The 17,362-nt window shown below is 40.5% G+C and overlaps 1 protein-coding gene across 1 annotated transcript in view; it reads left to right on the top strand.

Moving 5' to 3' along the window:
- The first annotated feature begins 2,293 nt into the window (after positions 1 to 2,293).
- mcf2a (MCF.2 cell line derived transforming sequence a) overlaps positions 2,294 to 17,362 on the top strand; it is a 34,096-nt gene continuing 19,027 nt past the window's right edge. The window contains exons 1-13 of the mRNA XM_059346039.1: positions 2,294 to 2,764; positions 9,133 to 9,201; positions 9,293 to 9,407; positions 9,800 to 9,890; positions 11,361 to 11,480; positions 11,955 to 12,071; positions 13,579 to 13,728; positions 14,387 to 14,502; positions 14,590 to 14,704; positions 14,867 to 14,986; positions 15,821 to 16,012; positions 16,103 to 16,294; positions 16,976 to 17,147. Of these exons, the coding sequence (XP_059202022.1) occupies positions 2,650 to 2,764; positions 9,133 to 9,201; positions 9,293 to 9,407; positions 9,800 to 9,890; positions 11,361 to 11,480; positions 11,955 to 12,071; positions 13,579 to 13,728; positions 14,387 to 14,502; positions 14,590 to 14,704; positions 14,867 to 14,986; positions 15,821 to 16,012; positions 16,103 to 16,294; positions 16,976 to 17,147 (1,684 nt within the window). The 5' untranslated portion in view covers positions 2,294 to 2,649. The remainder of the gene's footprint in view (positions 2,765 to 9,132; positions 9,202 to 9,292; positions 9,408 to 9,799; positions 9,891 to 11,360; positions 11,481 to 11,954; positions 12,072 to 13,578; positions 13,729 to 14,386; positions 14,503 to 14,589; positions 14,705 to 14,866; positions 14,987 to 15,820; positions 16,013 to 16,102; positions 16,295 to 16,975; positions 17,148 to 17,362) is intronic.

The raw sequence follows: 17,362 nt of genomic DNA on the forward strand, positions 1-17,362 counted from the left end.
AAATGAGGTATTTATGTTCATTACCCATTATCTAGTTTGCATCATTTGTCTCAGGCAGGCTGAAGTTGGAGTGTAAAAAAATAAAAATCAACTCCAGTCCTGCAGAGTCAACATAGTTAATGCCACTGTGAGGCTCCACACTCCATCTCTCTCCTGCAGTTTGGGTCAAATTTGCGGGCTGACAGGATGACTGAGTGGACCGTTTTGTTCCTTCCTTTAACTTCCTATGTGTACTGCTTCATACATTCCATTTAAACATGCCATGATTTCAAACACTTTTAGATACGGTTTCTGAATATTGTTTTCTGTGTGTTTTTTTCCACAAACATGTATTGTCTGTTTGACATATATTTATTGTTCAGTGTACTTTTACTCACAAATGTTATACTTTTATTACATAAATCTTTTTTTTATTTTTATTGTGGAGATTGGTCGGCTTTGTGCCAGTTGAGTTAGTCTATGTTACTCCAGCCCTGATGTGAGCCGTGCCAATCCTGTTTAATAGTCTTTGTCATACATACAAAGACAGGCAGCCCCCCCTGAACGCACTCCCAATACCCCAAAATAAAAATTAAAAAAGCCACTTTTATCAGGTTATCTTAACTCTTGGTTCCAACCCGATGATTCATTTATGTTTTATGTTACATAATCTGCCAGTATGGTGATTTTGTAGTTTACTACCACACTGATCCCTCCTCAAACAAAAACTCCAGTACTGACCGACATACCCGATACAGTGCATCTGCAGAATGGCATTCATAACACCAAATGGAGATTTAAAAAAATTAGTTAATGTTGATTTGTTCTTAACAAATGAAAAAAATACACATACCTTTCAGCAACATTTTCTACTAAGACGGCTTGTTTTTCCTGATGAACATAAAGGAGGCTGTTCTTTACTCTGCCACATGTCAACTCCAGACTGCACTGTGCCGGGGACACCGGATGTAAAAGGACACACTGAGAGGGGCTGCCTGCTTTGTTTGAAATAAAATTATAAAACCTTTAAGTGACATCAGAGATGCTATTTTCAGAGCTTAAAAAATTATCTTGGAATCTAACGTTTTGCCTGTCTAAATGAAAAGTATAAAAGAATGGATTGTATTTTTAATGCAACCTTTTTCCAGCCACTTTTTGTAAGAAAATCAAAATGTCAAAAAAAAAAAAAAAAAAAAAAAAAAAAAAGCACGAGAGGCTCAGTGGTTGTGGACGCTGTCCCTGTCTGTGATTGGGTGGAGGTGGACATCTTCAGGCACCTCAGCATCCCTGCGTCATGCAGCAGGGACACCTTGCCACCTCCAGCCCTTTGGGTCTCCAGCCTCAACACTCCAAACCTCCAAGCTGAATGTACCTCTTTGAAACTAGTATGTTCAAAACCTGAAGATTTTCTGTAATAAAGCAGAATGTTTTGAAGATAATCCAAAGTCTACTAGTGCTCTGTTACACCGAGGGTTGTGTCAGCAGGTTCTGTCTGATGTGAAGACGTGTGTACGTGTGGGCGGCTGAGCGTGTGTATTTGTGTGCATTTGACCACACTAAGCAGATGCTGTGCAGTAATGAGATGGCTGAGAGGCTAAGCTGGATCAGCTGAGTGGCTGCGTATCAGGACGCCATACTGCTGCTCTCCCACTGCTCCGTGTGTGGCCTCAAATCAAGAAAACATCAAGCGCTGTGAGTCACTGTAGAGGAGGGTGACATCCATTTATATGCCTGTTTTATCCACTATAGCCTCTACTGTTAATGAGCCCTCCATTCAGAGTAGTTGTGGGCTTTAGCAGTAGGGAGCTGAGAAAGGCTCAGTGTATCAGTATGTACACAATGACACCCTTTCATATTTGTTCTGTTTGAATGTGATTGTTGTGTATTAAAGGCTGTGCTTCGCATGGGCCAAACTTGTTGGCTGAGGGTGCGGTAGATTTTCATTTTCTGTTTACAATAGATCTATTCTCCGCTCTGTGTGCATCTATATTATGGTAAAGCTGCAGAAAGTGGGGACATGAACACAGCAGCCAGGCAGCCTAACAATCCAGCCCACTGTAGTATAGTCAGCACTATACTGGGGGCATAGAAAACAGCAGAAGTGAGCATGAGGGAAGTGAGAGGAAAAGTTGGGAGGGAGTTGGCTGTGTGTCATGAGCAGACTCTTGAGCTCTGCTCGGTGCAGAGCTGACGCACTAAACCCAGAGAGAGAGAGAGAGAGAGAGAGAGGGGAGGGGCGAGAGAGGGACAGACAGCAGTGGCCAGATGGAGCCTAGTTTGTTTTGAAGTAACTGCTGCTGAGGGCAGGACAGTCTGCCTGAACTGGTGTGTGTGTGTGTGTGTATGAGGGGGGAAAGCTTATTACACCCAGCCTGGACAGCAACAGGACAGCAAACCACTGTTTCTGCTTATTTGGGTAGGTCTTCTGTTGTAACTGCTGCTCAGTGTGGAGGCCCTCTATGCAGCTCAAGGTCAGGAAGATCCAGCAGCAGCCTCTGGGAACAGTCCCATCTGGATACTGGGACCCGCAGAGGCAGGTTGGCATAAGTTTCCATGACACTATGCAGGGCTATAGGACTCTGAAGAGGATGTGAGGCCTGGACTGCTGTCAATACCTCCCACGACAGCGTCTGCTCCCCCCAGCCTGATCCTGTGCCGAAGGCGAAGGGAATGGGCCCGGCCTCACTGCAGGAGGAGAGAGAGCCGGAGAAAGAGTCCAAGAGGGAGATGGAGGGCTACCGCTGCCTTCTGCAGGCTGGCTCCGAGCTGGAGAGCATTCTGCAGCGTGAGTACTATGATGCTGACTGTCCTCATTTAACTTCCCGTAGCCACCAGCAGGCTTTTGAATATAATCCTGTATCTGCTCTAAAAACTATTCACCATTACTACATTTGGCATTGTTATTCTCAGCACAGTTCAACAGCTTTAAACCTAAAATCACTGGAGCGAAAGTCCATTTAGTTTGATTCACAGTGTTCATTTGTGACTTCTGAGAATCATTAAAGAGGTAACTGGAGAACTGCACTCTGTATCTTAGGTTAGTCAGTGTTATTGATGGGACGGTTCCTGCAGCTTCGCTCCAACACTGAGCCATTGCAGGGATTATGTCATGCTATTTTAAGCCATCAGATGGATAGATATTTATCCAACGTGATCATTTGTTGCCCAAATATCTGTACATGTGGGTTGTAGATCATAGTGGCACAGTGATGGTGAGAAAAATGCATGCAGCTGATGTCAGCTAACCCATTCAGTGTTCAGTAGTTCAAATATGTTGTTCACAAGGAACATAATGCAGCTTTTATGGTATGTTGTGATATATATTGAGTTATCAGGCGAATTAAACTGTCAACACAATTTATACTAAAGCAGCAACTAAACTGACTCTCAAAAGGAAGCTTTATGGTCATTTTGACACAATACTGTAATTACCACAAGAATTATCACAAACAACACCACACTCAACGTTTGCTAGCCATCACTCTAATGATGTATCTTTCAATTGACACAAAAAAATTAGAATGAAGGTAAGATGATGGACAGAAATAGTGCCTGATGTGGCTGACGGCTCCATGGAGGAGCTTCCTCCAGAGGCTAATGTGATTACTCTGGGATCTTGGCAGCCTTGAGTTATTGTTTAATTGATGGCCCTTTGCCTTTTTCTGTCTCCTGTGACTTCATTGTACCTGAGCTGGGGTGTGTAGGTAACAGAGACAAGGCTACGCAGAGTTTCTATTTATACCAAGTGACTTTTTTTCCCTCTCTGTGTGAAATGTGAGCCTTACTCTCTGGGTTTGTCCTAATCTGCTTACAGGGGATGCAGTGGTGAGTACAAAGAATACGCTGCTGTATGAAACAATAACCATAAATTCATTATTCACCTCATGGGTAATGATACGTTATCCTTTTACTCGGCTATTGCCCTCTCCCCTCTACACCACAAGTGTGTGAGCCGTCTTTGGCTCATTTAAAGAATGTGAGCATGTCAAAGAAAACCTACAATATACACAATTCTCATGACACAGGGCCTCATGACTGTTGTTGGGCCTCATCCAATAGAAAACTGTTCTCCCCTCGGAGTACAATCCAAATCTTCCTTTTGATGTTGTCCTACTTATCAGTTAAAGTCTGTGTAGTATTCCATCTCAGTACAGTAAACCATGAACAAACATCATTTTCTCTTCTCTGACAGGAATATGGTAAATTCCCCACACTGTTAATAGTATATGACAGAAAGCTGTGTGAATCATTATGAATCACCACCCACTACAAAGGCTGTCTGCCTTAAGTGTCAGCTAAACTTCAACAGATTTTACTCTTACTACTCATATGTTCCGCTCAGTTATTCCCATCATGCACACTTCAACTATCTACAACACTTTTAAATGACAGTCCAACAATTTCTTGTCCCTTACACTTTAACTGACGGTGTAACAGCTATTAGTGCTTATGCATTTTTCAGTTGCTTACATGGCTAATGCCAAGTTTCCACTGCATGGTTAGGCTCTGTTCGCCTGGACTCATTGTTGGTCTTTTCGTCTATTTAATGTTCCACTGTTACCTGTCAATGTTAGCGGGATTCTCAGCTGATCGCTACTGCACCAAACTATCATGACATCATCTTCAACACGTCGGTCACTAAATCCTTGCATCAGCAACCAAAAAGTGCAACTTCTTCACTTCACCAGTTGTACAGCAAAGTGTACAGCGTAGAAAATCTGGGTCAAGGGAATAACATATTGCGGTGCTATTGATGGTAGCTCGGCTATTAAGAAACTGCAAGTTTATGCTGCATGTCCTTTGTTGTGCTATTGAGGATTTTCTCAGACCTTTCAGCTGACTACAGTGTCTTAACTCCACCTTCTAGTAAAGGCTCAGTACACTGGGAACCTCCACAGAGGTGGCAAAATGTAACGGGATTGAGTAGAGCCGTGTTGTACCATGCAGTGGACATCAGTCGGCATTTCAATTGCTTTCATCTCTTACTTTTCAGCTCACAGTTCAACTGTTTTCAGCACTAACTCTTCACATACTATATCACCTGTATTTCTGCTGCCTACAGGGCTTTCAGTAATAAAATAAAATGTGAAATGCTTCCAGAAATGACACCTCAAGACCTTTTATTGGCTAACCATCATTCACGCTTCAAATCCTTTCAGTGTTTCAACTTCAACTGACACTTTCACTTCTTTTAGTGCCTCAACTCCCACACTCCTCATATACAAACAATTAACCTTTAAACCTGTGTACTCTGTATGCTGCTGCATTTTTCAGCATAAATGAGCGCAGTTTCCTTTGAAATGTTGCCTTTTATTCTAGTTTGCCTTGCTTTTGTGCAGTAGATACCAAACATGTCATTTTATATGATAGAAGGTCAAATGAATCATGATGAATCACTATACATCACAAATAAAACCAGCCTAAAGCACAGGAAAAAATAAAATATTCCTCCTTCCTCAGCACAAAATATTGTGATCTAATAGCATCAAATATCACTCCAGGAAGGATCTGATTTCTTCTAACTGAATACCCACATTACTGACACAGAAGCTGCCCAGCCAAGATATGTGCAGCTATTGTCTAGGGTTTACTATCTAAGCCTTTCTGGTCTAAAAGCAATCTAGTTTTCATGTATCCCAGCGGGTGGAATCCACAATTTTCTTTCACCCTTTTCTATCAGAATGCAGCCACCCACCAGTCTAATCCCCTTAGCATTGAAGCTTTGTTTAGCAAAACATCTCATGACCTAAAAGCGGTGCGAAGTTAGACCTCTGTGTACTGTGAACATGTTTGTATGGGTAAGAGGGGATTTCTTACTCTGCAACGGATTACATGTGTCCGCTTCTCGGTCTTTACAAAATCAGACTGAATACGACATCCATGCAGTGTGTGTGTACTCTCTACACTGAAACCAGCCTCTGTCTGCTGCCGTCCTCTATGATTCACTAAGATTTACTGTACTGTGTGAGTAAGGCGTAGTGCTGCAACATCAGAATAGAAAAGTATAATGTTTTACCTGTGAAAGGACCAATCTCTGTTTTCTGCACAGAACACTTCAGATAATATTCAGACAGAAGTCATGTTCAAACAGCCTCAACATGTGGCTGTAATTTCCTGTAAACCTATTTATACCAAAGTTTTATGGTGCCTGTAAAATGTATAAACGCCTAATTTTGTTGAGATGTTTTCCCCCATTTATTATTGTTTAAAAAGGCCTATAAACTCCCCCCTGATTCGGTGCTGTAAAGGAATAAAACATGAAAAACTGCAAGGGGGTGAATGTTTTTTATAGTATGTATGTAATGAAATCAGAGTAGATGGTAATCACTGTTTGGACAACAGAGATAAGCTCCCTGCCTCAAGCTTTGTATGCAGACTGAAAGGATTGGTCTTGGAGTCTGGATCTGTTTGACTGGCAGCAAATCTCTGTTTCCATCCACACACACACTGGCAAACATTCTTCCCTCTGAGTGTGTAAGAGCAGAGGAGCAAACAGAGGTTATTTGACTTTCGCCTGTGCACACTGTCCTTTATGTCAGCTTGAAAGGTCATGACGCAAGAGAACACAGCGTTTCCTACCTTGATTACCTTCAACTGTTTTAAATGTGTGCGCATAAGTGAGTAATTCATGCTGAACGGTGCTTTATACTTTATAATAATCCTTGTTTGATTGACAGAGTGCAAGGCTTTTCTTTTGGCAGGTTGGTAGTCCGGCAGGGTGAAGGGAGAGTACAGCACCTCCACAAATTGGCAAGTTTATGAACAACACTGCAGTTTGCAGCACAGGCTGCCCTTCCTTTGAAAAAAAAAAACACAGTAGAGGTCCGCAGTGTGTGCTTATGAATCAGTTTTTCATTTTTGTTTTTACATCAAGTTGAGTCTATTTAAAACTGTTTTAATATCCTGTGTTTTATAATAGTAACATACTATGCCCTGTATATTGCAGTTATCCCAAAGGTAAATGTTGACAACATGACTTAAGACCTGTCTCTGCTTCCTGAAGGTCTTGTGGTGCAGGGTTTAGCTGGTTATATAACTATTACAGTGTGACGGTAACTTTAGCCTGCATCCGTGTTTGCTAAGTCCAGCCTTTGGTCCTGCTGTGGCCCGGCTTGGCTCAGCTCCTCTGTTACAGACACATCAAATATTCAGCAGGTACCAGTAGAGCTCATTACCTGCTCCCTGACAGCACGGACACTGTTACTGCAGTCACATGGAAAATAACACCTCCTCTCTCTCTCTCTCTCTCTCTCTCTCTCTCTCTCTCTCTCTCTCTCTCTCTCTCTCTCTCTCAATTGGCTTTATTGGCATGACGTAACAATGTATATATTGCCAAAGCAAGCATCAGAAAAAAAGATAACAAGATAAGGAAAGCAATATTTACAATAAATTATTATAATTCTCTCTCTCTCTCTCTCTCTCTCTCTCTCCCTCTCTCTCTCCCTCTCTGTCTGTTTCTGTCTCTGTCTCTCTCTGTCTCTCTCTCTCTCTCTCTCTCTCTCTCGCCCTGCCATCGTTTCCTATGTTTTCTACTTCTCTTCTCCAATTCATATTTAATGTCTCTATCCATTATGGATGAGGAAATGATGATTTGCGGGTAAAATGACTGCTCTGTTGATCTGGTGCTTTAACTGATGAGCATTTGGTTTCATATGGTGTTAATCACTTAATACTGTTTAATTTTCATTCCTATGTTTGTCGTTAGTAATTCTTCTTTGATGAGAAAGCCTGAAAGTAATATTAAAGTGTCACTTAGATAAGATAATCCTCTCCATGCATTAGATCATAGCATATGTAAACACTCTCAACATTTCTGCTTTCTACACATGTGGCTGAATGATTCTTGGTGCAGCAAAGGGCAGAAGAAAGCTTCTTTTGATCTGCACTGACTGCTCTTTAAGAGACTGCGTGCATTTATTAGCCACTCAGACAAGAACTCTAATGGCACCATGCATGAGACGGCCGGCCATCTGCCAGTAAACTTCACACTACACCAACATCCTTTTAAATGCTGTACAGTAAATGAGCTAATGCACTTTAATGATGTCACTGTGTAATTTGCACCAGATGCAGGATTTACATTTGCCAGAGTAGGACAGCACAAACAGCTGCATCTGCTGAGTATTATCATGGGACATAAGTTAAGAAAGCACAGAATTCTCTATTTTCAGATTAAAGCTGATAGCTCCGACTCTCTGTCTTAAAGGGGACATACTTTTATTTTGGTTTTCTACTTGAACATGCTTGAATGTTGTAAAAACACATAATTGTCTCGTATTGTCTGTCTGAATATGCCTCCATTAACCCTCTATCTGAAATACTGTTTTAGTGCCTGTTTCTTTAGGCCCTTCTTTAAGCCTTTATGTCTGCTCTGATTGTTCAGTGGGTTTCCCACATCTGTCCTCTCTGTACTGCACCATCATTACAGCTGGGGAAAGAGTAACAGTAAGACTTTAGCAGCACTTTTCCCTCCATTTCTTTATTATCATATTCATATACAGAAGAGGTACAAGCAGATACACAGACAACAGAAAAGAGAATTTAAAGAAAGATGAAATGAAAAGAGACAAACCCATAAAGAATAAAACTCACATGCATAAATGCATCATTTTATTGTAATTAAATAACTTAAAGTTCTTTATGTTTTTAACATTAGATAAAATGGTACATTAAAGACATGGAAATAACTTTTTTATAATACGGTACCTTTGAATGTGAGCCCTTTCATGGCAAAACTGCAGTGACAAAGACCTGAGTGAAGTTTTCATTGTGGAAAAACCTTTAAAACATTATTTTGGCCATTCCTAGCTAGCTAATAGGCACAGTATTTCTGTCCATACAGGATCATTTTGCAGAGCTTCCAGAGCCTCTGAATGCCATTTACAGTGTCAGCAAGGCCACGCACAGAAATGTCCACAACACAGCAAAATGAAAAGAGAAAAGGCAGAGGGCAGAGTGTCTGCAGCTACATACAGTGCCACACACTTCAAGAGGGTCATAAGAAGATTGAGAGGGATTATTACTAGGCATTGTGCATTAGGGAAATCCTACTCATTGGGCCTTTAAGTAACATTTTGTTTATAATGGAGACCCTCAGTTTTCCAGCACACACCACTCCCCTCAAGCATTTATAAATTGTGTGTCTTCCTCCAGAAGTGACTGTCCCTGTGAGCTTAAAGGAGGTGGGAGGCTACATAGAGAAACAGGTGGCATATCTGTCAGGTGAGGCATTGTTTAGTCATCACATAATAGTGCCTTTAGTGTCCTGTAATTGAATTTCTCAAAAACAAATTGATTGCTTCTGTCTTCCCAGGGGGCCGTGGGGAAGACTCCAGTGTCATCATCACCCTCCCAGAGTGCTCGGCTTTCAGCGACATTCCAGAGGAAGCTTTAGCCAAAGTCTTTACATACCTCACTCTCATCCCTCGGTGCGTCGTGCTTCGTCTACTCCTGTCTGATTCTCTCCCTCTCTCTTTCTGCAGTGCACCAAGCTGCACCAGATTGTATTCTGATCACAGCTGGCCCACACTGCTTCATAGTGTCAAATGTCCTACTCATGCCCTCTATGTCCAAATCTGACTCTCCCAAGGGAGCAAGGAAGTTTAAATTGGTTTAGTCCATGGCTTTTCCCCTCACATGCCATTGCAGTGAATTTTGAATGATAAACAATAGATATATGTACTTTTAAAGCATCTATAAATGACATAATTTGACTGCCTTTGAATGATTATCCTCATTTTCATGCCTGATAGCTTTAAATGACCAAATCCTCCATGAATTCACACAATGACATTACAGCTGTATGCAATTTGTCTTGCAGAACGAGGCAACCCGGAGTAAAATTTATCATCATATTAGACCGAAGGCTGGATACATGGGCCTCTATCAAAACTGCACTTGCCAGGATTGCAGTGAGTTTCATATTTCATTTTTCTGTTTTCATCAAGGCCATTTGTATCTAATCAATAGTTCTAGTAATCGGTTCAGACAGCACGTATATGACCAATCATTGCTTATGTGCTTCAATATGGCTGAGTGTATAGGCTGATGTTTTATGTATGAGTCCCTGTCCATGGTGCTAAATAACCTGAGCAATACCTGGTCAGCACACAACTGATCAAACTACTGTTTGTGCATGCAACCAGAGGGTTTTTCCTACTTGTAGTTTCATTAAGGGGAAGCGGAAAAAATTATCTGTTATTCTGCACTGGATGTCCCGTTGCATATTGCTACAAATGAATGAGTAAGCAAAAATGATTGATGACGCGGAGGAGAAGGATGAGGAGGGAGGAAGGCGGGAGGGAGCGCTGCCACCCTCCGTCTGAGAGGCAGAAGCAGCAGCAGCAGCAGCGCTGCGGCTGTGGTCAGGCAGCCGGAGTCAGCTGCATACCTTAGCTTGGCACCGATTTCCACCGGACAGGGCGGGAACTTACATTCACCCGAGATGGCTTCTAACACCATGACTGATTGCTTTTACCGGCGGGGAATGCCGAAGATGCGCCGGAGCCCGGTAACGAGCTGCTCATTAGTTTTATTGGCCGTGTGAAGAGTTTGGGGAGAAGTTTTTGTGGGCGGGCAGGGTGAATGCGGCAGTGGCTCCGGCTGTGGCCGCTGCGGGGAGTGGAGCACTGCGGTGCAGAGAGAGCGCACCTCTGCTTAGTGATGCGACTAAGCGGCTGTGTGTGGAACCTAAACAGACTGATGTGTGGCTTTCCTAATGCATGTTTATTCTGAAATCAGAAGCTTCAGTGGTTGACCCTTCGTGGTCGAGTCAGGACAAATGAATGTCAGAAGTTGCGTCACATGCAAATGCATGCAATAATGCTTTCATGACAAAATACATGGGAGGCAATGTTGCATATACATCCTGCTGCAGAGGATGCTTTTACAGCACTTAATGATTCCATGATGTAAATGTGCAAGTAGATCAAATTTCAAATTCAGTTATTTCAATCATTTCAATTTGCAATGCAGCATTAGTTATTTGCACTCCTCATCGCCTCTGCAGTACGGTAGTTCAGCTAGACCTCTTGTTAAAGAGTCTGTGCAGATGTAGAAATTCCTACACAGTCAGGCAATGACCTTAAAAGACCTGAGGATGAAAAGCAGCATATTGCACGTGTGAATGTTGAAGTGACTGAACCTTGAATCCATTAGGCTGACATTAATCGTCTGAGTGACAGAATGGTTAAGACCCGAAGTCTCTCATGTCAGATGTGGAGGATGAGAGCTTGTTAATGTTTTTCTTCTCAGCTCATATCTCTTCCTGTGCCAGTATGCTGACAGAAATAAGTCTATGTTGCATCCTGAATACAAAGTTGCATCCCAAATCCCACCGCAGCATCATCAGTTTGACAGTGATCCTCTCTTCCCTCTCCAAGGCCTCCTTCCCTGGGAACCTCCACCTGGTCTTGGTGCTCCGACCCACCAGCTTCTTCCACCGCACTGTTACTGATATAGGCTTTCGCTTCAGCCAAGAGGACTTCATGCTCAAGATGCCAGTAAGGCAGCTCCTCCTCAGTTACCAAACATGTCCCACATCACAACAAGGTACACCTCGTTCTTGTTACAACCCTGATCTCCATGAGTCACAATGTTCTGTGGTGGACACAGCCAAGAACACATGTTAATGTCAAGGATGCATCTTATATTTCCGATGATCAAAGTTCTTTCATTTGTGAAGCATCAACCGTAAAATAATATTTGTCATGCCATTTCCAAAGACTATCCTGAACAACCTTGTGCACAAGGACCCTTTAATAGCATTTAATAATACCTACACGGTGGCAAAGATATTTTCTACCCCAAAAATCAATACTTCAAATAATATATAAAATACAAATAAAAAAATAATAATTTCAAAACCACTAGGTAATGATGTACATAAAAGGGAAAATGAGACATGTCACCCTCATAACTTTGATCAAAGTACAAGGTGTTCTTTGTGAGGTCTCAGATTTTGTCTACACCTTTAGGTGGTGATGCTGAGCTCTGTCACAGACCTGCTGCGCTACATTGATGAGAACCAGCTGACTTCAGAGTTTGGAGGCACTTTGGACTATTGTCACAGCGACTGGATTGTTTTAAGAACAGTAAGCTATAATTCAACCCTGAAAAACACTGGGAGCTAACAAGAAACAGTATCATTCTTAATTTATCGCCCTGTTTTCTTATTTTGTTTTACACACACACACATATATATATATATATATATAGATATATATATATATATATATATATATATATACAGTACAGGCCAAAAGTTTGGACACACCTTCTCATTCAATGCGTTTCCTTTATTTTCATGACTATTTACATTGTAGATTCATCAAAACTATTAATGAACTCATGTGGAATTATGTACTTAACAAAAAATTGTGAAATAACTGAAAACATGTCTTATATTCTAGTAAGCAAAGGGTGGTTACTTTGAGGAATCTAAAATACAAGACATGTTTTCAGTTATTTCACACTTTTTTTGTTAAGTACATAATTCCATATGTGTTCATTCATAGTTTTGATGCCTTCAGTGAGAATCTACAATGTAAATAGTCATGAAAATAAAGAAAATGCATTGAATGAGAAGGTGTGTGTCCAAACTTTTGGCCTGTATTGTGTATATATATATATATATATATATATATATATATATATATATATATATATATATATAAATATATATATTAACCAGTTTGATGTAGCTGCTAATTAAAAATCTGCATATTTGAACATGTAATATAATACACAAGAAATGCATTAAATCCAAACAATCTTCTCTGAGTTCTCAAGCATGTTCAGTTTGTTTACATGCACTTAGCTGATGCCGTGTCTCTCTTCTGTGTCAGTACTCCACCAATGGCTCTGTGTCTTAAAGGGATACTTTGGATTATTTAAGTGGAGTTGTATGAATTGCTCATCAATAGTCAGTGTGTCACCACCAGTAGGTCGCGGTCCTTATGCCCTCAGTGTGGTGAAGCACCAGGAGTACCGACACTTAACAACACTATTTCAGACACCTTTACAAATCAATATCAATTTAAGTGGACTGTAAATTTAAAATATGTGACCTTGCTGTCAGGCAGCCCTTTCCAACAGGGAATTGAAGCCATTAAATCATTTTATGCTGTTTTCAAATCCCGCGGACACCTTTGACAAAAACAGTTATTCTACCTCGCAGAACACGGGAGTTGTTGGTTGACTGCTGCCTCTAAGGTTTAGTTTGTGTTATTGTGTGATTTCGGTGATTCTGACCTCATTTAAATCCTCTCACAGTAACACAAACTCACTAACTGATGGAGGCAGCAGTATACCAGCAACTCCTGTTTTCTGTTAGGTAAAATTACTGTCTTTGAGTCTGGTGGCTTTGAAGAGAGCATAGATAGATGATAGATAGAATACAAATAAACTGATTTGAATAGATTTTTTTTGTTGTTATCTAAAATTGGTTTTGGTGCTGCCTCTGTCCTCAATACATAGTACAATACAACCCTACTTCAAAAAATCCGAACTATCCCTGAGGACTAAAGAAATTGAGCTGCTGTTCGTTCTGTTCAAAAGTCTCTGTATTTATTTGATTTTTCTCCTTTGCTTCCACTACAGGCTATTGAAAGTTTTGCTGTCACAGTCAAAGACATTGCACAGATGCTACAGGGCTTTGGCACCGAGCTGGCAGAGACGGAGCTGACTGATGAGGGGAAGGCCATCGAGCATCTCCTTGAGTCTCACACTGACAAGTACAGGAAACTCAAGGTCAGGTTTCAAATGTTTTCATACAAGATACATACACTACCGGTCAAAAGTTTTAGAACACCCCAATTTTTCCAGTTTTTTATTGAAATTCAAGCAGTTCAAGTCAAATCGGTACGAAGGTAAGTGGTGAACTGCCAGAGGTAAATAAAAAAAGGTAAGCTTAACCAAAACTGAAAAATAATGTACATTTCAGAATTATACAAGTAGGCCTTTTTTCAGGGAACAAGAAATGGGTTAACAACTTAACTCTATGGAGTCTTGGGCTATTTTGTCCATTTTTTAATTCCTTTCATGTCTTTGTAAGTCATTTTGTGTCTTTTGGTGTCTTTTTTGTCGTTTTGTGTCTTTTTTTGGTCATTTTGTGTCTTTTTTTAGTCCTTTAGTCCAACATAAAATGTAATTTTGAATCTTTTTTTTACTTTCAAAACACTATCATGCTCAATAAAGAATTTTAAATGTTGCAAATGTGCATTCATTTCAGAGTACACTGAGACATTAAACTGCATCATTTTCAATTAAATTCTGGAAAAGTTGGTGTGTTCTAAAACTTTTGACCAGTAGTGTATATTAAGTGTCAATTTTTTAATCTAGTCGTATATTGTAAAATACTACTTTGAATGCTGCTCATGTATTATATAAATGGTCCTCTGTTTGACAGGATGCAATCAGGTCTGTGTCAAAGGAAGGTCGTCATCTTCTCGCAAGCCTGGAGACCTCCGGAAAGGAGGACGACTCCCAGTGGGATGTGAGGCTGGACTGGGAGACGGTACAGAGGTAAGGCTGCCATCTTTTCTCACATTTATAATCTCAATATTTTACTGAGAGCTAAAGTAAAGTAGGAAAATCTAATCTTTATTTCAGGCTTCTTGCTCAGCTCAGAGACATGGAGTCAGCCTTCGATGGCTTCTTTGAGAAGCATCATCTGAAGTTACATCAGTACCTGCAGCTGCTCAGATATGAACAAAGCTTCCAGGAGGTAAGGCTCTTTCAATTTTGAGCATTTGATGAAATTGTCTTGTGTAATCCTCAGGCTTAAGGTTTAATGTGAGTTATAATACCGCTGCAAGCCACCAGGGTTTATTTTAGACTTTTTTTCTTTGTAGTCTGTGTGTATCTGATGGTGTTTTTTTCTGTTTAGATGGAGTTGTGTCTGGAGCATCTGACGGCTCAGGAGAGGGAGCTGTCTGTATCTGTTGACACTCTGTCTCAAACGGAACAGGCTCTCAAGAGGTTGGACGGTCTGGAATCAAATGCACAGGTCAGTGTTGCCAATATCGGCATATAAACAGCACTTAAATGTACACATATTATTATTATTATTAGTTTATTTAAAAGGGGACAGTGCAATTTCATAAAACACATGATTATACATGGTTAAAAAAGCCAGAGTTAGCCAGAAGGCTAGTTTTCATCTGTAGTCCCCTGGCCATGATGTAAAAAAGCAGAGAATTACGAAACAAAAAACGAACAAACAAAAACAAACAAAAAATAAAAATAAAAATAAAAATAAAAATATGTACAATATACAAAATACATATACAAACACTTAAGATACGATTAAGAAAAAAAACGTATCGTTCCCAACAACTGACAAGATATATTGGACCAAAGAGGATGAGGTGGATAAAAAAAGATGAGATAATAAACAGGAATGTGGACAAAATTAACAAATAAAACAAACAAACAAAAAAGCTTTTATTTTCCTTACTTTTCTGGGGTTGGGGTTTCTTTCGGGAGGCTCTCTTCCCGGGAAGAGAGATGTCGAATGTGAACTTGTATCACATACAACATCACAACATAACATTTTATCATAACATCAAAACAACACAACAGTCTTATCTTTTAGTGTTGGCAGCTGTAGGTGTTGATAAGCCACAATTTCAACTTTTTTGTGAAGGCCTTGTATGTTGTTAGCAGTTTAACCTCCTCAGGTACTGAGTTCCACACACTTGCACTCCTTACTGACCAGGCCGACTTACTGAAAGTGCTCCTGCGCAGAGGAATATAACAGTCACCTCTGACATATATAGATATAGTGGCTTCAAGACTCATAGACTATTTTTTTCTTGTGTGTCTCTGTTGGCTCCATCAGGAGGTGATGTCTCGAGCTCAGATCATCATCCTTCACGGTCACCAGCTCTCTGCCGGTCACCACTACGCCATGGCTCTTATTATGCAGCGTTGCAACGAGCTTCGCCACTACTGTGATACACTCAATGCTGCTCTCAAGACCAAACACACCCGTCTTCTGCAAACACACCAGCTGCTGCTTTGTCTCGGACAGGTATCAAGACGTGTATCTATGCATGCACACAAACACATCAACATTCACAAATGTCTTTTCAGTGATCTGATGTAACCTCTTCACCTTCAGGCCCAAACGTGGTGTGATGATGGAGCGTATCTGCTGGCCAATCAGCTGGTAGATAAGTACCAGTCCAAGGAGGGGGCCCAGGCTGCTCTGAGGGACATTGACAGGTTCCTGGAGGGGGCGCCGTCTGTGCTGAGCTCAGGGCCCGACATCGTGGCCATCGAGTACGAGGCTGTCGTCACGCCTCAGCTGCAGGTCAGGGACCATATCAATCATTTTTTACTTCTACACCTCTGACTGGAACAATTAAACTTGTGCTCTTTTTGTTTTGTTTTTTACCTTGAACTAACATAAGAGTTTATAAAAAAAATGTCAAGTATAAATAGTGTCAAGTACTTTATAGGAATGGGACAATGTGAGATTTAATGTCATGATTATCCTGGTCATAATAATTGAGAATCACAATATAATCCTGATCATCTTCAACATATTCTTAAAACTCCTAAATTGGCAAAAAAAATAAAATAAAATACTGGAATAATTTTACCTTACATTTTATGAAAAAAACATTTTTTTTATTTCATGACAGATATGATACACATCTTTTCAATAAAAAAAAAATTAAGAAATGATAAATTGTAAGGTTTCACCTCTCTAATAAAGGATAATTAATAAGTAAAAAAATAGAAATATTGTGTGAGTCTGTTTTTTCTATAGTAATTATGTTTTTTTCCAAAGATAGACTGTACAAGTACAAATATGTCACCATGTTCAGTTTTTATGTTTTTCATTGTGATCTGCATTAAATTCATATATCATCACATCCCTGCAAGTATAGATTATGACCTTGTTGCCATGATTTCCATGTTTATTTTTAATATAGGCACTATTTCTAGATTTTACACCACAACTGAATATCCCACCTCTGTCTGTTAGGCCCAGATAGGGAAAACGTTTGATAAGCATGTAGCAGTGCAGCAGATGATCCAGAGCCGACAGACTTCTCTACGGAAGCTGGCTGATAAACATGTGAGACCGATCCAACTGGTGGCCCCCAGGCCTGAAAACCCACCTCGCTCCAAGTCCCCACTCTTCTCCCCGAAACATGGTACAGTACACACACGCACACACACACACACACACACGCACACACGCACATGTGATGTGATGATCTGTTTTGCAGTTGCAGGGTTTGCACAGATTTTTAAGAGTAAAATTCAATTCAATTCTTTCAAGGTACCTAAACTAAAACTCTCCCGACTCTTGAAGTCTTTTTTTATTTTTTTATTTACTTTTTATTCGTTTTTTCTTAGTAACATACAC

The sequence above is a fragment of the Centropristis striata genome, chromosome 12, assembly GCF_030273125.1.
Source record: "Centropristis striata isolate RG_2023a ecotype Rhode Island chromosome 12, C.striata_1.0, whole genome shotgun sequence".
Lineage (NCBI taxonomy): Eukaryota > Metazoa > Chordata > Actinopteri > Perciformes > Serranidae > Centropristis > Centropristis striata.